The sequence below is a fragment of the Tetrao urogallus genome (assembly GCF_951394365.1).
Source record: "Tetrao urogallus genome assembly, chromosome: 1".
NCBI lineage: Eukaryota > Metazoa > Chordata > Aves > Galliformes > Phasianidae > Tetrao > Tetrao urogallus.
Window position 1 is genome coordinate 160406631 of NC_136813.1, and position 27923 is coordinate 160434553.

Below are 27923 nucleotides of genomic sequence, written 5' to 3' on the forward strand. Positions count from 1 at the left end.
ACCCTTCTATCTCACAGACTCACTAACAGTTACCTAGAATACATAATCTAATGTTCATTATCAAATACTAAATATGACATACAACTACTTACAAAAACATTTTGCCATGACCTGGTGCATACTAATATAGACATTGTTCACAAGTAATGCTTCTCAGACCAGGCTCCTGTTGCACTGGATTCTGTTGCTCTCAGATTTGACAAAATCTTGGCTGGCTAAAGATGAATGAAATGTGATAATCAAGTGCCATTTAATTTCACAGCAGCATATTCACCATTATTAGATCCTTCTAAGGATTCTCACAGCTACCAACCTCAACAAGCCAAGCTCCAGCATCCTGAAATACAGGTTCTCTCCTGTCCCATTACTTCACTTTCTACAAACAGGACATAGATCAGATTATGAAATCTTTACTAATCTTTACTTCAGCCCACTTCCATACCTTGAGTCATAAGTAGCATAGAGCATCTTTGCTCTATAGCACACAGGTAACAGTTTGTTGACAATCACAACAGTTAAAAATCAATAAAAATATTCAATTTATTTACTGCAGCAAATATGTAATGCTCCAATAGGGAAACTGACTGTAAAGAAAATTCAGCCTACACTTAGCAACAAGGACATGATTCAGCAGAGGGTTGTTAGAGTTAAGGCAGTATGGTTGGGTTGCGGTTGGACTTAATGATCTTTAAGGTCTTTTCCAACCTGAACAATTCTATGATTCTTTGATTCTACGAATTTAACAAACACCTGGAAACAATCATCACATCTTTAGGATCATTATCCTGTTTCTTTCCCATTTCTCTTTCCCCACCAAAAAGCTTCCCATGGGGAAGGGATGAAGTAGAATTAAATTAAAAACAATTCATTAGGAAAAACAAGAAGCAACCACAGCATTTCTTAAAGTATCAAATTCATTAACATCCATGAAGGATTGAGACTGGTAATGTAAGTACACAAACATTGACGAGGTGCAGAGATAGACTAATTTGAGGATGACTCATGTGAAATGAGACTCCGCAAGAAGTAAACCTCTTATTTTAAGTGTATCAAAGGAGGAATGTATTTTTGATAGATGAATTAAATAGCTATTGCTATAAAAAAGGAAATCCATCTGGCTTCAAACATCGGAGCTACTGAGTTAAATTTAAAATTAGTCAGATTGCAACAGGAAATCTAAAGAAGAGTTGGAGATGAACACAGAAAGCACACAGCCTGTCTTTTAATTGCAAATGGAAATTGCAATACTAATACTTTTGATTTTTAATACAGAACACTCTCCTCTTTAATATACATTTTAGATACTAAAGTGAGGAACAACTCACAACTAACCAACTCATACTACTACAGTCTCAGACAAGGCTTTGTCAGTATCCTCTAAGTGAGATTCCTACCCTGTAAGAAGAGCTCATTGTAGAGTGACCATAACACACTCTCAGCAAAGAGTTCATAGCCTGGCCATCTCCCAGAGAATGCAGAGGGTACATCACTGAGGCCAGGTAACAACAGTTTGCACTACTTTCTATTGAGGCTTTCTATTGAGGTAAGATGCACTCAAAGAGATCAGAGCATTGCTACTAAGTACGTACATAAAACTCTGAATTTATAGACTCCAAAACACTCAGCTCTCATTATCGGGAGCTTCTCAATAATCTCCACAGCCACATCGGAACTAACTATCAGTTCTAATTAAGATATAATTTGTCACTATTTTTTCCAACTGCTTCCCATATGAAACCTAAAACTTTCCTTGTAATGTACATTTATTTGCCTCTTGTGAAGCTCTTACGTTCATGTTTAAGGAAATGATACAAAAGCTTCCAACCTGCAAAACCCAAAGAGACGCACCTCAATCTCTGTGTGAAATAAAATATGCTGTCTCCCCCTGCTGGCTCTGCATTAAATCAAACCACTCGGAGGGAAGGGCAGAACAAAAAGCAAATATTTAGTGCCATCCTAGAGAATTCTGTATTGGAGCCAATATTGAACAGCAGAATAATAACAATCTTCAAGCTCAGTTTCTAAGTACAACAACAGAGTACACTGTGAGACACAGTTAAAGTTATTATAGGTATCATAGCACTAAACAAACTCTTAGTGAAAGATTCTTTTGAAAATATCTCTTCATCAAAAATACAAGAGAATATTAATGCACGTTGTGTTAATACAACTTCAGTTTTGTATTGAACCAGATTTAAGCATCTGGATGTTATCCTAAGGTTAATTTGACTGATGTTCTACCTCTACACAGAGATTTCACTATGTCAAGACAAAAAATATACGTGACAGCAGTGTTAACAAACAACAAAACTCTACGTAAATCAATCAAAGCATCACTATATTATTACAAACACTGCAATGTCAGAATTAATGACACCACAGGTCAAAGATTCTTTTTTTCTTGGTCACTAAAAATATTATTTAGAGAAAAAAAATATTTAGCAACTTCTCCTTAGTTATTTGAGAAAAATTTAAAGGGTTTAGGCCAGCAGAAATACTCACATTTTGGGGTGGGACGGAGGTGAACTTTTTTTTTTTCAAATGTTCCATCATGTGAATTGTTTTTTTCAAAGGTGACAGGGAAAAAGTAGATCTTTTCTCTCTTAGCTTAACAGTTTTGTTGAGATTTTAGTACTTTACACACTCAGCAACTGCACTTGTCACCTGTCTAAGCTATTACCTTCTCCTATGCTCTCATTTCTGCCACCCTCTGAGAAAATGGAAATGCGGAAGTGCTACGAAAAGAAAACAGGAATTATCTTTCAGATGGATCAGCTCTCTAGTCTGGTTCACCACATACCACACAGTGGTTCCTGCCTATTACAATGCAGGAAGACAGTTCAGAGGGAAGAATAAAAGGTTGGGAGGAAGAAAACCAGTTGTGCCTGCAGTTGGACAGCTGCTGATCACCTAACAGCTCAAAGGCACAACTACTGGAAACTTGTACACCTATTCCAAAACAAATGTAGCCATAGCAAGTCATTCAAAAAAACTCCAGTGGCTTTGGATCAGATCTTTACATAAGAAATAACTAAGTTTTGGCTGTCTTGGGATACACAAGTCTGGATTTTCTGAGCCACAAGCGAAAGTTAACAAAAAGTTTAACAAAAATCTGCATGCCCATGGACTGATGTTAGACAATAAACTGTTACCTTAACGTTTCAGCTGCTATCTCAAGTATTGCTGGCAAATTAATGGAAAGGGGTATTATGTTTAAAACACAAGTACAAAAGTCTCTGAAAATTGTAAAAACTCATTCGTATTTAGGATGAAATCCCACATCCCTCTGACTCAAAAAGTTTCTAACCATACAAATGAAATCAGGATGTTCACACCTTCAGAATTCACAGTCAGCCCTCTAAATACTTAAATGCATGCAAAATGAAAATACTCTTATTTAAAAGCAGGCTATAGCGTATGCTTAATGTTGAAAACACAATTATCAAGCTGATGTTGATGAAGAAAAATAACAGGTGAGAAGTAGAAATACACCTGAAGTAGTACATGTCAGCCAAGATCTTTCATGCTATGCTTTAAGTCAACCAGAGGAATGTTTATAAATGCTTAAAAATGAATAGACCTGTAACTAAATTACGTTAGCACATGCTACTACAATGAGATTCTTTTAATAATATTTTACATGCACCTCAAAGCTCCTACCAGGCATCTCTGTGAAGTGACCATGCTTTATTTACTGTACCTGAACATTTCTGTACCTGTCACGCTGCATGTTAATAAAAAAATAAGACAGGAAACAGGTTATTTTCACATGTCCACTCTGAAGGCATATTTTCTATCTATTTTGACACATAACATTACATTTTTTCATTTTAGCAGCACTCATAAAAGCATTTCAGCATGCCTTTAGATGACAATTTTGCCAAGCCTCAAAAAAGGTTTCACTGTGTTGGAAGAAAAGGCTAAGCAATTAAAGATCAGCATTTCTCCCCTTTCCCACCTGTTCCCTCTGACACCTCCAAACACACATGTGCTGATAAAGATGTCTGGGGAAAGTAGGTTTGTTTATACTAATGCTCCTCATCTTGAATCAACTCAATAGAAAGGAGTAGCACTCACTACTAACAAAATGCTGAGAAGACCGTTGCATTTGCCATCTGTAGCTACACAAAGCTGTAGCTACAACAGCCTATCCAGTCAACAGCTCAAATCAAACTGTGCTTTGCCAGGTGCCACAGACACCACTGGAAGCCAGCCGTGTAAGAAACAGCACAGTCTGGCTTCATGATTTTAAATCAAAGGCAAGGGCTTAATTGAAATACTGCCCACGTTAATGAAATACACTACTTACACTAATACACATGCAAACAGAACAGCACTTACGTCGTTTCTGGGAAACTGCCTGTAAACAAGCGGTGACAATGTCGCAGTTCTTCTGGACTTTATGCACAAGCCTGTCTTTCAGCTTCAGAAGATGAAGTAACTTCGCGGATTGAACAGAAATTCTGTAATTCAGTTCCCGTTTTATAGCTGTCAATTCATCCACATCTGCCAATAAACAGAGAAAATAACCTCAATCCAGGCCAAAACATACATAAGAAGCCTATTGTAGTTGACATGCAAAGTTACTTGCCCCCAAGGCATTTACAAATGCAAATTTCCCATATACTGGAAGATCTATTGAAGGGGACCATCCCTGATTACAAACATTTTCAAGATCTGAGCCACAGTCTCCAACGTTCATTCAAACTGAAGTACCTCAATTAGTTGTGCAGTGTATTAGCAACCATATTGTGATAAATCGGAACCTTCATGACAGATGCAGCAGAATACATCTCGATTAGCACAATCAGGGGGTACGTTTTATATATAGAACACTGCCTGGGAAAAACATGCAAAAGGAATAAGTAACTGGCAATAGACAAAGGAAAATGTTCAAGAACACTGCCTGCAAAGCTAGGGATGCAACTCCAGGATGAGCTCTAAGTGGAAAATTATTTCCACTAAAAGGCAAATGATGTTGCTTCAGTCAGGGCCTTCACTATTTCCACCGGTTTCAGTGGCACCAGAGCTCCCAGCTCACCAAAATGACTCAGTTTACTTCTAGTGCTCCTGCTGACACTTGTGCAGCGAGCTTTAGAGATGTGGGAGAGAGTTTTGGGATTCTCTCCTCTGCGCATCCCACCAGTGAAAGTCTGGGTTTTGCCTACCACATGCTGACCTCTTCAGCTCTTTGCTACAGAACAGCCTGGTGAAATTTGCTACTGCTGTCCTGACAGCTTTCTTCCTGAGAGTGTTCTCAAACCCTATTGTTTTCAGTCCAACCACACCTCTCAAAGCTGAAAGAAAAATCAATCAAAAAAAATCCGTAGCGCAGTAATCTGATCCAGCGAGCAAAAAGTTGATGCCTTCAGGAAAAGCTACTATTAGTGGGATGGTGATTGGCTCATACAGCAAAACCTTCCTCAAAACTCTAAAGAGCTTAAAAAAAGGACAAAGTAGGCTGAAATGCTAACCAGTTGTGGGATGGGAGAGAACGAGGTATGGCAGCAAGGGCAGATGCTGGCAAAAACAACTCCGTATTCTGCAGCAGGCAGCCCATCCAGATCGGTCCCTGCTGCTCAATCAGTACCTCCCATCTCTGGGATTGGGCAAAGTGATTTCATGCAACATCGTACCAGGGAATAAAATTAAACTGTATTCCTACTGACATGGACAGTCACCACAAAAGCAGTGAGGTGAATTTTAGCCTTTCTTGTTCACTCCAGTTAGCTGTTCCTGTAAAAACCATTAATTACTGTTGCAGCAAAAGTCCTAAGTTCTAGTTCTGGGACATACATTCCCCATGGGACATACAGAACACGAGCCCATATCCTGTAACATCGGGCTGAATACCATCATCTCGTTAGGAAGCCAAACAAGGAAGCAAAAAGCTGTTTGCACAGCCTGAGAAACTGGCATGTCTATTCACCTCCTGGTTTCTGTCCTTGACAGAAACAAGGATATCCTGACATCAAGAGACAAGAGATCTTTGTATGGTCCTCTTCACCAGGCTGGCTTGCGGCTGCAAGTCCCACTCTTCAGGAAGCATTCACTGTCACAGCTACAGGGGCATTGTGAGCCCCTTGACAGCTTCATTTTGGTTCGTTTTTATTTTGAATTCATTTTGCTTTCCTTGGAGACAAGTTTACCTGCACAGTAAGCTGAAAACCGCAAAGCTGATGAGAATGACAAGAGCCTGAAAACACGGCCAGCTTTCACGGAGGAAGGAGGGAAAGAACAACAACGGATGACACCCGTTCCACCTGCCGCAGGTGAGCCCGCCCCGTCCCTCAGGCCCGGACGCAGCGAACCCCGTGCCGAGCGCTGCACCGAGTGGAGGGGAGCGGCCCGTACCTTTCAGCCGCAGGTACTCGGCGCGGCTCGGCCGCTGCTGCCGCAGCTCCCGCAGGACGCGGGGAGGGGCGGCCACCTCGGCGGCGCTGTAGAGCTCGGTGAGCAGCCCGCTGACCAGCGACGAGGTGCGGCTGGAGCGGCCGCTGCCTGGCACCTCCTCGTCCTCCTCGTCTTCCTCTTCGGCTAGGCTGTCCGCGCTGCTGCCCGCCCGGCCGCCCGCGCCTCGCTCCCCCGCCTCCATCTTCCGCGCCCGCTCGGCGGCGCCGAGTTCCGGGCTCGGCTCGTTCCACGGCCGGCCGGAGGTGGCGGGGGGAGTCCGGGCTCCGGGGCGTTCCCCGCGGGCAGGAGCGACGCGAGGCCCTCCCCGCGCACCTCGCGGCGTGGTAGAGCCCGCGGCCGGGGCCGCACCTGCGGGCATCACCTACCGCCGGGGGAAGGCGCGGGCAGGGCGGGGGGGGTGAGGAGCTGGGTGGTGAAATGCAGCGGTTGGCAAAAGTGGTATTCAGAATAAAAAGCTGCGCTGTTTGTTACGGCAGGTGTTAAGCTGTGCAAAGGTATAAAACTATTAGGGAGCGTTCAAAGGAGGGTGCGGAGATGGAGAAGGGTCCGTGCGACGGGCGGCTGAGGTTCCTCGGTGCGCTCAGCGTGGAGCAGAGGGGAGGGCTGATGGCTGATGGCTGCAGCTCCTCGCAGGGCTGAGCTTTGCTCTATGTGACAGAGGCGGGGCCCGAGGGAACGGCATGGAGTTGTGTCAGGGGAGGGGCAGCTGGGGGCTGGGGACAGGGTCTGCACCAGAGGGTGGCGGGTGTGGAACGGGCTGAACAGGGCAGTGGGCGCGGCGCCGAGTTGAAGGTGGGTGTGAACAATGCTCTCAGGCGCAGGGTTCGGTTGCAGGTGACGCCGCGCGGAGCTGCAATCGGAATCGATGACCCCGGCGGATCCCCCCAGCTCACGCAAGACGCCCCGCACACCAACCGGCGCCGCTGTGGGCGAGGCGCAGAGCCGCCGCACCGCCCCCGGCCCGCCCTGCAGGGCGGGGCGCTGGGCAGCACCTCCCGCCCACGTGACACCGCTCCCCCCGCTCGCCCTGGTCATATGCCGGGGGCGGGGCAGGCCCGCGCTCTGCTGCCGGGGCTGCGCTGTCGGCCGCTCCGCGACGCCGGGGTCTGAGCGACGTCGACGCATTCCGTCCGTCCGTCCGTCCCTCCGCCCGCGCGCCCCCGTCGCCGCACCATGTCCCGCTCCGCGCTGGCGGCGCTGGCCCGCGGGCTGGTGCTGGCCGCGCTGCTGGTGCTGAGCCCGGCGCGGGCGGCTCGGCAGAGGCCCAACGTGGTGCTCATCCTCACTGACGACCAGGACGTCTTCCTGGGCGGCATGGTACGGCCGGCCGGCGGGCGGGGTGGGCGCCGCGGCGCTGCCGAGGGGACGCGGGGATCGGGGCGGGAGGCCTCGGGGCCGTGGGCAGAGCCGGGCGGAGCCGCGCTGAGGGCCTGCGATGCCGTGCGGCCCCACGAGTGGGACGCGTTGCGGTGGGCAGCTTCCGCAGAGCCGCCGGCGGAGCTCGTCGTGGCGAGGCCCGGAGCGGGGCAGCGTGTGACCGCGCTGTGTGAGGCTGCTCGCCGCTCTGCCGCTTCGCGTGGTGTCCTCGCGTGTGCAGCTGACTGCTCGGTGCCTCTCTTGCAGACCCCCATGAAGAAGACCAATGCCCTCATTGCGCAGATGGGAGTCACCTTTTTAAACGCGGTAAGTGTTTGCCTTAACGCCTTGAGGTCCGAGGTGTGAGTGTGTAGTTCGTGTTTTCGGTTTCAGAGCCTGTGAAAGTGCACGCTTTGCGTGTTGTTTTAATCCTGATTCAACGCCTACCTAGTTTTAGGTCTCAGAATCGAGCTCAAGGTCAGAGGCTGAGGGGCAGTTTTCACTTCCTAAAACCATTCGGGCTGACTTCCTCAGACTGCGCAGTAAAGCTGCCTGGTCTGTTTCTTCTGTTTCTTACTGTGAGCTGAGAAATGTTAGAAGAAGCCACTTGCTGCTTTCTGTATGTTGAAATCCCACTTGGCTCTTTTTGTGTTCTAATATGTTGTCAGCTGAAATAAGAGCGTGAATCAACTGGTGAGCACAGTGTTTGAATGGGTGCTTGCTGCTGCTTATCTGTACTGTGCAAGTATGGGATTGGAGAGACCAAAAGGCAGTTTCACCCACAGCATTTCGCTTGTGGAAATACTTAAGGTGTCCTTCTTTGTGTCCCATAAAGTGTGTGTTTTGTTAATTTTTAAAGCCAGTGAGCTCTTCAATCAACCTGTTATCTGGTATTTTAAAACTGCAAGTTTTAAGGAAAAATGTTTTTCAGTATCAATCCCGTCTCTTTTGTTCCTGTTCTTTCTAGTATGTTCCCAGTGCACTTTGCTGTCCCAGTCGTGCGAGCATTTTAACAGGGAAATATCCTCATAACCACCACGTTGTCAATAACACTCTGGAAGGGAACTGCAGCAGCAAGTCGTGGCAGAAGATACAAGAACCAAACACCTTCCCAGCACTGCTCAAATCAATGTGTGGTTATCAAACATTCTTTGCTGGAAAGTACTTGAATGAGGTATTTTGCGCTTATATTTTTACTGCGGCGCAACGCGCTTGCCTTTATCCACCTTTCTAAAATGGCTTCTGGCTTTGTGTGTAATGGATATTGAATCCTGACCATATTTCAAATGATATTACTTGGATAAACAATTCTCTGAATTCACCGAAGCAGGGTAAATAACGTGCAAAGTTGAGATCTTTAACTTAGCTTAGTTAAAATCAGATTCTTAGTTGCCTGAATTTTTTTTTAAAGTTAATTGTGAAAGGATGATAGGATCCACAGGCATCTTTCAGTGTGTTTGGCTGTGTCACTTGATAGGCATCAGGTTTTTCATGACTGTAAGAAATGGTACATGACTGGCACATGGTAGCTATGAAGAATATCATCAGGCCTGTAGCTATGAAGAATATCATCAGGCCTGCACCAGTCTGGGGAAGATGTCAGATTAATGCTACTTAAAGAAAAAGAATAAACTTCTCTCACTATTTGCAATTGATGTATTCCCTTGAACATGACTATTTTCTTTTTAGCACTTAATTGCTGTTTTAAGTATTAAATGTTCACTGAAGCAAGTTTATTGAGAGAGTAGCTAGTATCAGAGCTCTTGACAGAGCTTACTCAGCACTTTGTTATTAAATCATTTTTTTGTGTGCTTTTTGTTGTTGTTTTTTTTTTTTTCCTAAGCTGTGGTTCATGGTAGCTTATAGTAAGCTTTAAAACTTTTCCCTGAAAGCACTAAGATTTGTTTTACTTCTAGCATAGAGGAGTTGTATTTGCAGTGACTTAAAGTTCTTAACAGCATTATTTTCCTTGTCTTTTGGTGGAAAATGTTGATGGTGTAACAGAATAATGGAACATGAGCGAGTATTCTAGCCAGGCACAAATCTGCCTCTGCTGCAGTCAATGAGGCAGCTGGGGAAGGGAAGTTTATCTGGCTTCCTCTGAGCATCCCTTGAGTCAGCACCATCTCCTGTCCCTCCAGTTTGGGGAGCCGTGTAGATGTGAGAGGGCAGGCTTGAGAAGATGCATTGTGTTGCTCTGAGGCACCCTCTGTTTTGGATTTGGCACTGATTCAGCAGCCAGTTTCCTTTTTTTGCTGTCTTAAGGCCTGATTGTTCTTAATCATTTGTCTCTAAGATGACAGCTACTAGCACTGATTTAAGTTCACACTGACTCTTCGTACAGAGTGATGGAGGCTGTCAGTCTACTTGAGTTTTCTTTAGTCTCTTAGCTGTTAGCACTAAACCCAAGTCTGTCTTATTGTGTACATTCTGATAGTGTGTTCTTGCATGTTGATGTACTGGATGTCCTGCAGATCTCTGTATGATTTCATGTGTGGACTGGAAGAGGGAATAAGATTTAAATATTATCATTGAATTCCAGATTTTCATTGACTGTCTTTTTAGTTACTTTAACCCTTGTCTCTCTAACAGCCTGTAAATATGCTTTTACATACAAATATATTTGTTTTTTTTTTTCTGTTCTGAAATTTAATTTGACTTAATGGTGTTTCTGGCTAGTGTTGGATAAAGCACATGAATATGAAGCATAATCTCTAGCTTTTGTTTGCGATAACTGAAATTGAGTCACAATCTGTCTTTTTTTCAGTATGGAGCAGAGGATGCAGGGGGAGTAAGTCATGTCCCTCCAGGATGGAGTTTTTGGTATGCTTTGGTATGTGATTGTTGTTAAAATACTTAATTTTGATAGTTTTGTAATCCAGCTCATGTTCTGAATTTTGCTGGTCGTGAAATAGAGAGCATGGAGCATCTAACAACTTAATGCAGATCTTCCCTTTCTTCCTCTCTACTGCATATCAGTCCATTGGCTTTCACAAGGGCTGCTTTTACTGAACTGCCTAGGAAAAAACCTTGGAATGTAAAGCCAAAGCAGTGCAAGATAATGCTGCAGCATGTGATGTTGTTGGGGCTAGTTCTGAGGATTCTTGGAGTGTCCTTATGACAGATGCTTGAAACCAAGTTGACCGGTGTTGGGAGTTCTGATTATTTCAAGTATCTTCATCGTGTATGTTGCTCTACATAAATGTGTGTAACTTTTCATTCTCACAGGAGAAAAATTCCAAGTACTACAACTATACTCTTTCGGTAAATGGCAAAGCACGAAGGCATGGTGAGAACTACAGTGTCGATTATCTGACGGACGTACTGGTAGGAAATTCTGCTACATTCTGTGTTACAAAAAGTGCTTATGACCAAATAATGCCTCATGCTGGGGGACTGGGGAGGGATGGTAATGGCAGTTTAAGCTTCAGTAGTTCATAAAATACTGAATGATTGCATTGTCATAGCACTAGGCAGGCATCAACCAGCAAAACGAGATTCTGGGTATGTTTGAAAAATAGGAAGTTTATGTGTAGAAGCTATGGAAAGGAAATATGTTCCAACAACCTGTTTTCTAGCAGTAGCCTCGCTGAGAGGCTAATAGTGACTGCTGTGGTATGTGAGGAATGTGATGCATACAGGCAGTGTCTTAAATTACTTCATAGCAGGCTGTATTTCTTTACAATAGACAACTTCTGTAGCAGGTTAACTGCATCGAGATTTCAATAGGAAGTGTAAAAAAAGAAAAGTGACTTTGTTTGGTAGATGTTGTGTGTATATCAGTATCTTATAATCTTTAATTAAATCAAACTGGTAGATTGAATATATAAAAGCCTAATCTGCACACCTTAGATTGGGAGGGCAATAAATGTGCTTTGTCAAAATGTGTAGTTGACCCTGAACTTTAACTTCTTTATTCTCTATAATCTTAAAGAAGTAAATAACAAAAGCAATAAATGCATAAAATACATAAGTAATAATTACAGCTTTCCTTATAGTTTTCTTGAGGCCCTGTTTAGCAAGTAGCTTGGATTTTCTGTGGATTTTTCTATTGTATTTTCATCCTCCTCATCCTGCCTCCCAAAGTTAGAGTCTTAGGTTAATGCACTGCTGTAGTGTATTACATGGCATTGCTAGGAGCTCACATGCTCAGGAAAACGTTCCTCTGAAAAGCCTCCTCGAGCAGTGAGTTTGTGATCTTCTGCTGACTAGTGAGGTTCACTGCCAGTTCTTTAACCTAGACAGCTGCTTACCAGGAACAGAACTGATTGATGTTTCTCAAGGCATGGAACAGCTGTCTGATTAAATTTAGATTTACAGTGGCTAAAGCTGGATTGGAATTGGTAAACCAGAAGAGAGGCTATCCTGTTACTGGTATTGTACTGGTCTTTTTGATCCTTCAGTAGCTCATAAGCATTTTGACCAAGATTATATTTGTGGTGGGTTGCCTATTGATACACCAGTGTATTATGATGAATTTTCAGTGTGTTGCATTCTACTCTCTGCCACCAAGAATTCCACTTTCTAGCTATGAAATACGTATTTATCATTTCAGGTTAGTGTTTCAGTTTAATTCAGTGGGTGGGCAGTGCACACCATGTGAGTGTTGCCAAATGTGCAGTGACAGAGACCACCAGGAAGAGCAATAAGTAGCTTATGCAGAGTTCCTATGTTACTTGACCCAGTGCACAATGTCCTTGTTCTGACTGAGGACATGAGTAATTGAGTCTAGTATTGAGAATTTGAACGCCTGGATCAGTCTGCTGCAGCCCTTATATGCTACACTGAAAGGTTCTAATAAAATCTGTTCTGAGTTTACCTCTCTCATACTGGTTTGTGTACTTAACTGTTTTTATCCTTCCTTAAGTCTGTCATCATATAGCTAAAGTCCAGCCTCTATTGCTTATATGTGGGAATTAGGATGGGAGGAAGACAAAGTCATATTGGCAGGGGGAATTCCTAGCATTTCTCCAGTTGTAAAGGATGAAGAAGAAATACAAAGAGGGATATATTAATCAGAAAGGAAATGTTGGAAAATCCAAATAGTAGAGAACTATCCAGCAAGTAATACCTTTGAAGCTTTAATTTTAAAGACTGAATGAGGGAAGGCAAAATGAAACTCTTCGCAGTGTTTCCCTGAAGTTGTATGTAGACAGAAATGAAAATGAAAGTGCAAAAAAGTGACATGAGTGATTGGAATCTGTTGCTGTGCTTCATTAAAGCTTCAGGCTTCACCAGCAGAAATGTGACACTCCTTAGAAACTAAGGAGCTAGCTGTGGAATGAGCAAACCCTGTAAGCTGTGGAGATGAAAGACTTTTTCCTCAACTTTGCCTACTTCAGAGGGCAGCTGAATCTGACAGTATGTGATCTGTCAGGCAGGAGATGGCATCTGAGACCCTCAGACTGTATTGAAGTTTCAGTTTTACTTGATAAGGGAAGGATTTGGGTGGATTCTGTTGATGCTTGAAGTAGGCACAGTGGGATGAAAAGCTGGAGTTATCTTCTACATCTTTTTGATGAACTTTCCGGTGTAAGCAAAGGTCTGAAGTAGAATGCTGTTCAGAGATGTGGCACAAATAACTTCTTCAACACTTGGGATTATTTTTATCAGGAGATGCAGTTTTGAACACTTGTAGATGGTAGTAAACCACCTCAGAAACTTATTATTTGCCCAGGCTCTAAATGTTATATGTGTGTAGTTTGGATTTTTGAGTACTGTTTTCCTTTAGAATTAAGACTTTTTTTTCTTTAACAAAACTATTCACAGGCTAACATGTCGTTGGACTTCTTGGAGTATAAATCTAATTTTGAACCTTTCTTTATGATGATCTCAACCCCAGCGCCACATTCGCCTTGGACAGCTGCTCCACAGTATAAAAACAGCTTTCAGAATGTCAGTGCACCAAGAAACAGCAATTTTAACATTCATGGGAAGGTAAGCTGTCTAGCAAGAATTTGTGGAGATTACTAGTTGGTGAGAGCAGTAAGCAGTGATTCTGACTTGCTTATTAAAATTAAAGGCAAATTTAAAAAAAAAAAAAAAGGTTTGCCCTCCTGGCAAATCTGCTTCTACTTGACAAGTTTTTGAGGCCAGTTAGAAGACTTTGTGAAATCATAAAACACGGGGCCTAGAGTCATTAAAGACTTTAGTAATTTGGCTTTCATTCGTTGAGATAACTTGTAACCAGAATTGATCAGCCTGGTGTTACACACTTGGGGATGTTTGTGACAGGCAGCATCTTCCCTGCTGCCAGTAAGTTTTAACCATATATGGTCTAGCTCAGACTAATCTGCTACTCGCTCAGCAGTAAGTGGAAGTGGAAGTTCTAGACAGTTGATCTGCTGTTTTATTTTCGAATACAAACTTCACCACTGTTCAGTGTTCAATCCATTCACTTCAGGATTTACTCCTACGTGGAGCCCAGTGAAACCACTTTTGAGCTCGCTGTGGCTCATGCAGTCCTGGGTGGAACTTGCTTTTTAGCTGAGAACTATGGCTTACAAAATGACACTGTGCTTCAGCATGATGTAAAACTTTGAGTGAAAGGGGAGAAAAGAGTTATGTTTTGATGTAGTGGAAATTGGAATCTTTTTGCCATATAAGTTTGTTAATTTTGTCTTAGGTTCCATTGTGAGAAGTGAACACTTTCAAAATTCTGAGCTAGGAATAAGTTGACCAGTGAAGTCAGCAGCCAGCTGAAAAATGTGACATGGAAGTTCCCTTATGCGGAGCAAAGGCAAAAGCTCTGCGTATGCCCATGAGTCTGTCGTCTTGTTTTGTGCTATAATAGTTGGTAGCTAATTCCTGTGAATGCAGCAATCTTACTAGGTTTCAAAATAAGAACAGACTAGCACCTTCCTAGACATAAAATAGCTACAGTCATTAGCAATGTGCATTTCTAATTGGTAGTGTTATTGTCTTGAAGCCTGACTCTTCCTTGAGCTCCACTATTTTCTGGGGCAAGTGTAATTCCTACGAAAGTAGTAAACATACACATAGACACTGAAGTCATTGGTGTTGTAATGTTTGCTAAGCAAACTTGCATTGTGCAGTCGTGCGTTAAACAGTCTTGATTCCAAGTCAATATTTCCCAGCTTCCTTATGTATGATGTGGGCAAGAGTTACTGAAAGAAGCCATATAGGTAGAATCTCTGCATAAAGAGTAAGAATTGAGTTCTTCTATTGTCTAGTAACGTGCTTTTTGCTTAAGATCCTCAGCTATGGATTATACCAAGTGATAAGTGGCTGTCTGGTCTCCCAAGCAGGGCTACTGATATTCCAGATGAGGTGTCCAACTAAGCTGTTCTGAGAAAAGTTGACCAAGATTTGTGTCAGGTATTTCTCTTGCATGGATTGTTTTCCCTGCGAAGTCAAAGCACAGCTCTGTCCAGATTCTGCTGGCAAGATAGCGTGTTCTGTCTCAAGGTCTTGTAGGCTTTCTTTCAGAATGGGGCATCAGGAGGCAGCAGGTTTGGTGAACAGCTCTGTATATAATACTGTGAAAGAGATTTAGCAGGGGCTGACAGAAGTGAATGTGAGGATGGTGCATCAGTGTGGAGTTGATTGAAATCAACAAATGTCTTTAGGCGTTGTGTGAAACTTCTCAGACTTACGAGAAACATAGGAAGAGAAAAATATCCAGAGAAGAGGAATTTTCAGTTTTACCAAGTGACTTATCAGTCTGAGTTGCACAGCGCAGTTATCCTGGGGAAGAGCTTTCCTGAGCCCACCTCCTGCAAAAGGTGGCAGGTGCACAGGTGACAGTGTCAGCTCCATCTTCTGAAGAACTTCTGCTGAGCTGGGGGATAGCACGTGTTCTGTCTTTCCTCACTTCTGAACTCCTTTACAGCTGCTGCAAAAGCAAGATCTGAATAAAGTGAATTAAAGCAAACTGGTTATGAAATTAGTTTTTCATGCCAGAAATCCTTTCTTCAGTCTGCAAAACAGAAAATGAGGAATTGAGTAACTGCAGAGGGTATGAGTCACTTTGTTGTGAGTCCTTGAAGTCCAAACCCTTTCCAGTCATTCACTTGTGACAAAAGGAAAGTTGTGTAACTAGAGGCTCTAGAGAAGAGTGACCAGCTAAATATAGGCTCAAGCTCAAGGTGGCAAGTGGATCATCTCCAACTTCCTAAATGAAAAATTATAAAGCTACACTGACATAACTTTATTCTGCTCCCCCGCTAATATTAACCTTTGGTTTATTCACAACAGACTTTTGCTTGTATTGTGTAGAGGCTGAGCCAGTTCAGACCAATGCTTCAGGATGTGAGAGTGTAACTTTTTGTAGGAGTTAAATCATCTCTGTTACATGGGGGAAGTGAGCAATGAGGGGAGAAGGGCAAGAGCTGTTTCTGGAACACAGAAATGAGTCCAAAAAAATGCTTAGCCCTTTAGCAAAACAATCACACTTTTTCTGGAATTAAAAAAATAAAAATCAAACTAAAAGCAAGGGAAGCAGAAACTACCTCAGTCTGTAGCCTTGGAGTTCATAGGCTACCAAGAATCTGTTAGTGACAGGTCTTTTTTTCTCACCTGTCAATAAATCAGGTAGTCTTAATTGCCTTTGAATTTCTACCCACCTCTCTACTTCTGTTAGTATGCTCACAAGTATGAATTCCCAAAGAACCACACTTAGACAGCCATGTCCAATCTTATAATGTGCTCAATCCCTGAGTTGTTTTTTTTTTTTCTCCCGTTAGTCTTACATCATGGAGCTTGCTGGATTTTTGGTAGCTACTGAAATGTTGTGTTTGGGAGGGCCTTCCCTAGCAATTTTCACAAACTTCTTTCCTGGGCTGCTTTGAAAGCATCCAACGCAGGCATAATGGAGCTGTAGAATGGTCTGTTCTTGCCACTTGGGTCTTACATGAGCTAAGAGCAGAAAATTGGACTCGGGTTATTTTGATAGCGTTCTCTAGCTGCTTAATAGCAATCATGATCACAAATTTGTTATCAGTTTAATAGAGGTATAATAGTTGACATAAAACTTTTCTTCTGCACTGCTTTTTTTTCTTTTTCAGAACAAGCACTGGTTAATTCGGCAAGCAAAGACTCCAATGACTAACTCTTCAATACAGTTTCTAGATGATGCTTACAGGAAGAGGTAATTTTTGTTTCTTAAGATAAAAAGTCTTCAAAGGTCATAATACATCTGACAGCAGATTTCGAGTTACCTCTGCTAGTTGTCTGGCATCCATCTCAGCAGACCTGACTTTCAGTTTACTTTCTGAAAAGAAGCTTGTAATTGACTTCCAAAGTATTTTGCCTGTAAATCATAGGAAGATGAGTCATGCTTAGTATCTTAGCTGCCTTTCTTTCAGTGCAGAATATATATGAAATATTATCAATGTATTGGCCAGCTAATCTCATTAACGTTGGCTTTCAGTCTGTTCTGTCTCATTATTTGCATCTCTTTAGGTGCAAATATCTGTAATAACTGGCCAAGGCAAGTGCGTGATTCCTTTCTATAAGGGGTAGGATGAATGTGAAGGTGTAACTTGTTCCCTTTTTCTTAATGCAAAGAAAGGTGTTTCCCTTGTAGATTAGGCTTACATTGTAGATTTCTTTGGAAGTTTTGAATTAAACACTAGCTTAACTAACTTTAAATGTTAAACTCACTTCTGAGCAGTTATCAGGTACTAGCCTGTTGCTTTGGAGATGGAAGACCAAGGTTTTTGGGTTTTCTTTTTCCCCAGACTCTTGCTTTACAAAATGCTAAGATAAAAATATGCAACCAAATCTTAAATTAAGCCTGGAGACAAGAAGAAATAACAATTGAATAAGTCCAGTTTAAATTCAATATAATGTTAGCCTGTGGAAGTCTTATCATTGGATTCTCAGCAGCAGTGTCAATAACAGACCCCGAGGCAAGGGAAAGAAATAACCTTTGGCAGTTTAAGGTCTTTAGTTACATTGCAATAGTAGATCCTGATACTGCATGGGTGATACAAAACAAGTGATGTGCTGTTCGGGCAGGAAGGATCCCAAATAGAAAACTAAGTTATTGGCAGTCTTGTATTTTAGTATTAAACATTAGATATGAAGAAATAATAACATGACCTTGCTGAAGGACTGTTTGCTGCTGTGTTGCTTCAAAGTTACTCCTGGCTGTCTCCAGATAAGATTAGAAGTAACTGTCACTTTGACGTCTTTCTCAGACACTTCAGAATAAAATCAACAAGAACTGAAGACAAACAGTTCATTTCTATCTTAAATTGCAGCCTCCAAAAGTACAATGCAATGATCTATGAAGTTTGTTTTCAGAGACTGTGAACAAAATATCTACTTCCAGTGCATTCACTGTTGATTTAAAGCATATTGTGAATGCACTACTAGTCAAAATTCTGATTTTTTTTTTTTTTATATGTTTTTACATTTACTTTCTTGTATGAATTGTTTTGTTTCTGTTAGGTGGCAAACTCTGCTGTCAGTAGATGACCTGGTAGAGAAGCTAGTGAAGAAATTGGAAAACCACGGGGAATTAGATAACACATACATCTTTTACACATCAGACAACGGCTTTCATACTGGTAAGCTTTTCACTGCTTACTGAATGCTTGTAGAAGCTTCAGAAGTGGCATAGCTTCTCACTCTTGTGACCATTGCAGAAAATGGGAACAGCAACTGTGGAAAACTGCAGGTATGAGAAGTACAGATCTGAATTGCAAAACATCCTGCAGTTGTAATGTAGGGTGTTTGAGGGATTTGTGTCTTTTTAATTTTCAGCGTTGTCTGTCACTGTGAAATGAGAGGAAGGATCTCTGTTCTGTAAAGCTGACCAGTAAAAATCTGTCTCAAAGACCTGTCTGGAACATGTTGCACAAGTGAAAATGTGTTATCCAAGCTAATAAACTTTGAATTATGTCTTACAGGAGCTGACAACTTCAAAATATCTTCTGCTTTTTTAATGAAGCAAATAACCTCTTCTGGCTGCTTAAAATTAATTGCTGGAAATTGAGTAACAAGCCTTTCTAAACATTGAAGAAGACGCTGTCTAATTCTCTTTCTTCTCCAATACAGGACAGTTTTCTTTGCCAATAGACAAACGGCAGCTGTATGAGTTTGATATCAAAGTTCCATTGCTAGTTCGAGGACCAGGGATAAAACCCAATCAGACAAACAAGGTAAGTGAGGAGAAAATACAGCTTGACTTCTGTTGTTTCACTGTTAACCACTTCAGGTAATAGTTGGTCAATGAAATACGAGGTGGTAGGAAATGCAAATACTCCATTCTTATTAAAAAAAAAAGGCTGTACACCCTTGCTTGAAGCAGTAAATTTAAACATTTCAGGAGTTGTGGAGATCATTTTCTGGAGATTCTAGCATTGATTGTGAAGGTTACAGGTTCTGTTAGCCTATAAAGATGAAATTAAGTAGTTTTTAGATGTACTTAAAACAGAAATCTCATCGGTATATTTGCTAGGTCCTGGTCTTCTGAGCTAACAGTTCTCTTCACCTTGCAGATGCTTGTTGCAAATATTGATTTGGGTCCCACTATTCTGGATATTGCAGGATATGACTTGAATAAGACCCAGATGGATGGAATGTCACTATTGCCACTGTTGGTAAGCAGACAACCAGGAATAGTAAGCAGTAATAGGGATGATTCTTCAAAGGGAATACTATTTCCTTGAACGGACTGGGTGGACTTCCAATCCATATTCGTCTCCTGTTGGCGTTTTCACACAGAACATTGACAGTTTATTGGGGAAAAGCATGGGCATACAGTTTAAATGCAGGTGTATTGTAATGACCTCTGGTCATTTTGTAATAGAAAGTTGTCACGCTTTGACTAATCCTGCAATTTGTAAGAATTCCTGTTCTGAAGGTTGCATGTTTCTGTTTTGCAACCTTCCCTACCTTTTCCTTAGGACTTCTCAGCACAGACACAAGGAGAGTAGATTGTTCTTACTGCGTTTTGCTTTTCTGAAGAGCAAGCATTTCTCAGTGAACTCTACAAAACTGTAGGTGGTTTCATAAAGTAAAGCTGACCTTTCCAATAAGTGAGCAGAAGCCTACTTAAATAAAGCTGCTTGTAGTTTATCCTTTTAGTTTTAATTAAATTTAGTCTATAAATTGAAGGCAGCTTACTTGGAAATGTAGATCATCCAGATTTAAAACAGTGCTTTGCTATTAAAACCTTCTATCCAAACTTTAAGCTGCTCTTCTGATGGATGAGGGTGAAAGGTGTCTGTTTAAACTGACAATCAAAAACGTGGAAGATGTTATTTCACTGTGTATACCTGTGGCAGCACTGTGTATTAACTTTAAACTACGTCTCCTCCCTCTTTTAAAATGTATCTACAAATAGAGCAGCTTAAAATGTAGTTGCTTCTTAAAGCTGTTTATCTTTTCTTACGCCAGGGCTATCTTTTGCATCTGTTGTGGTCATCTGATACAAATCAAAGACAAACGGCCTCGTTACAGGGCTCCTGTCTGTAACACTGTAGTATCCATACGGCTTACTGTTTGTGTTACGGCTTGGTTACTTTTGAGCTGAAGGTATTATTACTTCAGTAGCTTTTTCTTGAAGGTTTGAGGTAGGATATATTTTGTTGGATCCTTGTCTTTCAGCTACGCAAAGAATTCTAATCTAAGGCTGAATGTTAGTTTAAGACTGACATAAACTAGGGACCACAACTCGCCTCGTAAGCTGTGGCCATTGTCCGTGTTATGCAAGGCACGGGAATCTTCTGTTTCGTAGTACATTGAATGCTAAGTCATGTCCTCTCCTCCTAGAGAGGAGACAAAAATGTGACATGGAGGTCAGACTTTTTGGTGGAGTACCAAGGAGAAGGATACAACGGCAGTGATCCTACCTGTCCTGGCCTTGGACCCGGCGTCACGGTAAGTAGGACAAGAATGTTACATTAGAACACAGAAACTGACTTATCTATTCTGTGGATAGAAGCAAGCTTCCAGTAGGAACTAGCCCTGTAAGTGCTGTGCAGTATTAAAGAATCAGAAGGAAGCATCCAGCCATGCAGAACTGGTGTGTGCATATGACCATATAGAACAGTCACCCTTTCAGTGGGAATCTCTGGAGACTATGGGCTATACAAGTATCTAGAAAGGTGTTGACTTCAGAAGATGGCTGGCAGGGATGTAGTCTTCCTTCTGTGGTTCCAGTGGCCTCCTCACACTGTTCTTACTTTCTAGCTGTTGGTTGCTAGCTGAATCAAAGTTTGCTCTAAGTAAAGCATGCCCTTTGTGTTGTATTTAATGTGTTTTGTGCTGTTCATTCAGTGTGTATACATTAGCATCCCAAACAAAATTAATTTAATCATTGTGAGTTCACTAATAACGCTGTCTTGAATTTAGAAGAGATGATGTTTTGCTTAACATCCCCAGCAGAGACTGAAGTGTGTTAGACTAAGATCCTGGTGTTCGTTAATTAACTGCAGTTGGCTTGAGCTGGTGTAGACTCTGGGGAAAGGATTGCTAGTTCATCTTTCTTAATTTTAAATATTTAACTGCTTACTTCTCAGCACTGCTTCCCAGATTGTGTCTGTGAAGATTCCTATAACAACACGTACGCTTGTGTAAGGACAATGTCAACTTCCTGGGATCTGCAGTACTGTGAATTTGATGACCGGGAGGTGAGTCCACAACAGGCATGAGCTGTTCCCAGCTGTGCAGGTGATGATCTACAGTCTTGTCTGCTCTAAATGGTTTGCATAACATATTCTGAAAAGCAGACGAGCGTTACTTGCAGAGTGAGGTATTTAATAATCAATGAGAATGTTTGAACAAAAGTTTGTGCTGAGGTTCTGGGAGGAAAAAGAGGGTGGGGAAGGTGGTATAGTTTAAACTATCATTACTGCCTTCTGGCGTCACCTAACAGCCTCTGGAGAGCTGTGCTGGGGCTGAGTTCATTTCTCAGTCTTAATTTCATGTGGCTGATTCCTCTGTACAGCTGATAGATACTTCTGTTACATTGCACCTCTGCTGTTCTTAAGTTCAACTCTGCTCATCAGGAAGAGCTGAAAACTCAGGCTAATCATTTCTCCTCTATTGCCCACTTGTTTGTCTATTCTGGCCCAACAAGTGTAAGTTACAACTGAGAAAGGTCTCTAATGTTGTTTGGGAGAATGTGATATACAGTCCCCTGTCCAGAAACTATTCAAATCTCATTAGTGGAGCACCACCTCCATGCATGAAGCATGTGGTTTTTAGGTCTGATCTTTGAGTTCACTTGCATGCAGTTGCTCCAGAAAGCATACTGAGGTTGAGGCAAGTGTTCTGGTCACAAATTCTATAAACTGCAATGTCAGCATGTGTGTAGTGAATGTATAAGCATCAGCTGTCCCCAGTTACCATGCTGCCACACACAAAGTTCTAGTAACCCGCAATAAATGACTTAAACTGGGACAGTAAATACCACAAGATAGTTTTTGTGAGGAGACAGCAGAAAAGACGATAGGAAATCAAGGTAACAGGTCCTGCACTCCATTGGCTGTTGAATTTCTGGGTTACTCAGCTTAGCTGGGTCAGCTGAATTAAGACAGCAGTACAGGAAAGATGCAGTGATGTAGCTTTTGAAACCTTCCAGTAAACCATCCCAGAAAGCTTGTTACTAAGGTCTGTCCTGATGAATCTTTATCACAGTTAGACACAACTGAGCCAGTGTTAATCAACATCATCTGCAATCACAATGTACTGGAGCACAGACAAAACATCAGCTGCACTCTTAAGATATGTTCAGCTACTGTTTGTCCCACAGAATGGTTCAGAGATTTAATGTACCAGACACCAAATCTGCCCTGAAGTTGCCTAGACAAATCTAGTTCTTTAAGTATGTGCACACACAAAAGCTTTTCTTTCATTAGGTCTAAACATTTCTACTGAGAATGCTTTGTACATGCAGTTAAGATGTGCCTGAGTTCTGACAACTGGCAGTACATAAGCATATGTATATAAAATGGTGATGTGATGGTCATGAACTAGTATTTTAAGATCCATTAATGAAAAGACAACCAGCTTCCCTGTGACTTTTTCCTCTGGAGTCGTAGGCTGAAGGTGGGGGCCCACATACGTATATGAAGTATCTACCTATATTGAGGCAGCTGAACATTTTAGATGAGAGCAAAACTCTTCCAACAGCACTACAGCAAAAGTTTAGCTTAACATACATTCTGACCTCTGACTGTTTATTCACCTGGCTGCATATTGCTTCTGTACGAGTGTGCCACATTGCAACTGAAAATCACATTTGAGATTATTTAGGAGGATTATTTGGGATATTATTTTTGGGGGATTATTTGGGGTATTATTTGATTAATAGTATATAATGGTGGTGAATGTTAATTAACATTTAGGACTTCAATACAGTACGGGAACTTTATGTTAAACAGGTGTTTGTGGAAGTGTATAACCTGACTGCAGATCCACACCAGATCAATAACATTGCCAAAACAATCGATCAAGAAATTCTAGAGAAGATGAATTACCGATTAATGATGCTGCAGTCGTGTGCAGGAGCAACTTGCCGTACACCTGGAGTCTTTGATCCTGGGTAAACACTGTGTCACTTCGTAGTACTTTTAAGTATAACCACGTATTTTTAAAAGACTGAGCTTTCATAGAGGTCTCATTTATGATGAGACAGAATATCCCTGGCACGTATACTTCTGTTTACTAGAAATAGTTTGATGCTTATCTATCTTGAATGCTTAATCTCTATTTTAATTGAACCTACCAAATGTAACTTGATGGCATTAATACTACTACTTTAATCTTGTCAGCCGCCATTGACTTAGCATAGCTAAATCTTGCAGCTATTTTGAGTAGTCAGGCAAGTGACTTCAGGTTTGCCTGCAAGCAACAAAGAGCTCTGCATATTTCTGTAGGCAGGGATTTTCCAGATATTTGCTGTGATTATTCCTGGATTGTTCCTGGCTGTTAACAAAGAACACTTAGCTCAGGACATAAGCTGTTCATGCTAGAAAGCTGTTGGAAATAAATTGGGCTTCTTCAAAATTCAGTCAGCAGTCTTTTGAACTGAGACTTTAGGCACTGTTTAAAATGTTCCTATAGATGGGCTGCATAGGTCTGTAATTAGAGGCAGCAAAACCTATTAAAAGGCATCTCATGAATGTTTAATGTTACACATACTGATGTGCTGTTGGTGTGTTATAGCTCGTTTTTATTTCTCTGGAGAGTATAACTCCTTAGCTGTACGTTGTTATGATTCATCTGGTAGATGGAGTGTCACTGCTGTATGCTATTCACGTAGCATTGTACCAGAGCTATTCTAGAGATCAGCTGTTCCTAGAAATGCTTGTTACCATGGACTAATTGTAGCTCACACACACTGTTTCTTTTTGCAGGTACAGATTTGACCCACGGCTGATGTTCAGCAATCATGGTGTTCGGGCTCGGAGGTTTTCTGCGCGGTCCTTATCAAGCATTTAAGAGCCTCTTGCAATCAGCTCCCACTGACCAATTTCTCCAGTGACTGCAGCAGGTCTGTCTCTGAAACTCTCGTTGATAACAGCTGGAAGACTTACTGGGCTGTTCAAACCATGTTTGGAAGAAAAACCCTTGTCTTTAGCTGGTTGCCTTGTGCAATATGTATATTTTACAGCTGACCTGTAACTAAATCATTAGACACAGCTAAATCTCTCTTACTCAGATATTGATTACCACCTTTGTCTTTCAAGTACCTTTTCATACTCCAGGCACAGAGGTGAATCTATGGCCTATGAATCTGAACAGTTTTTGTTCTGAAGAAATCAGTAAATGCATTAGTTGAATTGGGTTAGATAGGCAGGTGCTATTGCACAGTAATGCTCACCTATATTCAGTGTCACACACTTCCCTGAAGGCTGTGTTTATGGATAGATTTCCTGTGTTGAGCTCAAAGCTCTTAATGACAATACAAACTAGCCCAAAACAGCGTAGGGAAGGCATTAGTCAAAACTGTAGGATCTGACTAGCAAGAGTCATTTGCAGAACTGAACTAAGTATGCAGAGTATCTTCTTTCAATGAGACCACTTTAAATGAGACCAATGAATTTTGTAGATCTGCTTTGGTAGCTTGCAAGCAAGAATGTAATTTCAGCCTCCTAGTTTGAAATGCTGGATTGGGTTGATATGTACTACTGAAAAAACTCTTAAGATTTAATATAGGCTTCCTACTGTGTTAATCAAAACAGTGTTGGGACTAACAAGTACTCAAATAAGCGTGCCTGTGTTTTGAGCTAACTGTTAAATCTGTTTCAATACATGGAAAGAAGTATTACTAAAAACCAACACCAACAGGGCACAGCAATAGAGTTGATCTATCTCTAACCTCCAACTACCTGGAATTTTCTAACATATCAATTAGATTCTTGAAGTAAACTGTTTTGAGAGAAAACTAACTAAAGTAAGTAAATCACTGTTCACTAGAAATTAGAGGGCAATTTTAGGCAGTTTAAGTACTTCATAGTTTCTTTTTGGTTGAGACATAACTATACAGAATCTGCAGTAAGTGGCCTTCACACCAAAGGACTGCACGTCAGACATCTGACTGGTATGTTATCATTTAGTTTCCCTTTGGAAAGGTGATATTGTCTCTTCAACTTTCTGATTAGGCTCGTCTGAAATGCAGCTGTCACTTGTACCCAAACTTGAATATCTTCCTAAATCTTGAAAAACACCCGAATTTGAGTAAGAATGTAGCTTTTCTATATATTATTGGCAAAACACTCTTCTAGAAACGCCGAATTGTTTGTGTTCTGCAAGACAAATTCATGTTGCATATGTGTAAATCAACTGCATTATCAGGCAAGATAATCTTTCCCTTTTCAGACAAACCATGACACAACTCTCCAGTTTTCACCAGCTATTTTAGATCCCCTCTCTAAAGAGGATGTTTTTGATTTCTGTTGCCTGAAGCCTTCTACCAAGGGGGGGGAGAAAAAACCTAACAAACTAACTAGGCAATGAAGTACAACTGTATCCTAACTGCAGAGGTGCACATTCCAATACACAGATCTGCACACAGATAAAAGTAATGCTAAAATTCAGCTGATATTTCCTTTTGATTCTGAAGCACAGAAGTTGCCTTTTATTTAGCTTAGCTGCAAACTTCTGTGATGGTGTGCAGCTTAGGTTTTATAGGGCTTTTATTTCAAATCTAACTCAACATTTTAAATCTCTTGAGTGACCAAATATTTAGAGACAAAATGCTTGAAAGGTAACTTCTCAGCTGTAGTATCTGTATCAGTACTGAGGTTTTTGGCTACTCTTAAACTACTTACATGCTTTCAGATACTCAGGACTTTATTTCCTCCATTACAGTTGTAGCTTTATGTTTTTCTCTTTGTTTTTTAAGCCTGAGGATTGTCTATCAATATCATTTAAACTCTGCTTTGACTTTTAGAAACAAAACCAAAGTTCTTTGTGCTCTCAAGTGTTTTCTTGCACACTGAGCTAAACCTAAGGTTCATTTACTTAGTGTCTTGCTTAGGATTGGTTTTTATTTAATCTTTGCCTTGGTAGCTGTCTGGAGGCTAGTATAAAACAGTTTGCTGTACACTAAATCCTCCATAGCCCTATCAAATCTAGGAGATCATATGTCAACTTCCTACTGTTAAGTGCAAGTAATTCATGTTATGCTTCTCAGTAGACTTAAAAACAGAAAAATTTTGGGTACAGATGTGTAACACTCAAAGTGATCTAAAGCCATAGTAAGCAAATCTTTCTTTTTGAACACTTTACTTTTTGCCTAATAAATAGCATGGAAGATGACAGAGTTGGTATAGATATAAAACACCTGATGAGACAGTTGTACCCAGGTCAGCACTTGTGCTCTCTGCATGCACTATGAACAGTTGCCCATCTAAGTAGACTCAATAACTTTTCTTCTGCACTCAGTGTCAGGGAATCACACAATACCTGGAATCTGTCATAGGTAATAGATGTCATTCATTTGAAATTCAGAATGAAATGAGTCAGTCCTTGCTCCACCAAGATAGAGAGAAGGGCTGGTCAGGAAAATAACTTTTCACTTTGGATAAAGATTCAAGAGCTGTTCAGCAGAAGCACTTAGTTGAAGGAAGAAACAGGAAAAAACAGCTGCCTGGCTTCTGTAACCTTAGGGGAGTTTGTTGTGACTTGTCCTGGATCTGTTTCCATGAATAATTCTGAGACTTTGAAGAGCCCTGAATGAACAGTATTAATTCTTGACTTAAAATTATTATGAAGGAACTTATAACTTGCAGCCAGATCTGATTCCCAATCAAATGGTTTTTGTGGCTAAATTGTCTTCCTTGGATGTTCCACTTTGTATGCAGTGTGATCATAGCTGTATCCATACCCTGGTACCGAAGGCGTTTGTTTCAAATGAAGGGGCCTTATTGGTGCAGAGTTGTGTCTAGGTAAAATGTGATTTATTTTTCTTATAAATCATTATTCTCAAAAGCTGTGAACTTTGATCTGAGCTGGTAAAGCAGATGGTATGCAGGGAGAAATACAGTTAACTTTTACATTATTCTGATACAAACCATGTTCTGTGTCATCACTCTGGCCAAAGTGTGCACAGCCAGTGCACGTTCACCCAGTGTAGGCCCAGCATGCTGGTCTTCTGTGTGGAGAGTAGAGCTGTAATGCAGACAGACATGCAATCATGTACTCAAAGTAGGTACAGTACCTGTTCCAACAAGTCAAGATTGACTGATTATACATTATTTCAACTACTTTCAGTTTTACTGTGATTCACTTGAAGTGATTTTTATTTGTAGTACTCTTCTCTGTATGTGAGCATTCTTTGCTGTAGCGTGTTGTGAGCATACTTAATTTCTGCTGTTTTGAACGTTTGTTTAGAAAGTGCCCTTCCAGAGGACCCTGTTCACTGCTGCACTTTTGGGGAAAGAAAAAATAAACTGCCTATCAAACTTCTTCCCTTTGTTACCGAATTTCAATTAAACCTTTCCAAAGGATCAAAGTGTGTCACGTGTCTAAACTGACTTCCTATTGCTAACCCTGTGCTCTGCCTACTGCCGCATAATGTGAAGATTCTTGCTAGTGAACTTTGATTGCAGTGGATCCTCTGTAGTGTTCAGCAAGAGAATGCCTGCCTGCTTTGCACAAGGAAGAAACGTTGAGGTGAGTGAACTCATCTAAAAGCAATCTGTCCTTTCCCATATTACCTTGGAAACTGA

The 27923-nt window shown here is 41.4% G+C and overlaps 1 protein-coding gene across 1 annotated transcript; it reads left to right on the forward strand.

Annotated features, from left to right (window-relative positions):
• Window positions 1-7587: 7587 nt before the first annotated feature.
• GNS (glucosamine (N-acetyl)-6-sulfatase) lies at window positions 7588-24189 on the forward strand (the record flags this gene model as incomplete). The annotated part of the gene is made up of 14 exons (XM_079535165.1): window positions 7588-7731; window positions 8038-8097; window positions 8738-8944; window positions 10538-10603; window positions 10999-11097; window positions 13540-13707; window positions 16797-16879; window positions 18187-18305; window positions 18796-18899; window positions 19239-19340; window positions 20515-20622; window positions 21264-21374; window positions 23130-23290; window positions 24105-24189. The coding sequence occupies 14 exons, from the start codon at window positions 7588-7590 to the stop codon at window positions 24187-24189; spliced, it is 1617 nt and encodes a 538-aa protein (XP_079391291.1).
• Between the last annotated feature and the right edge of the window lie 3734 nt (window positions 24190-27923).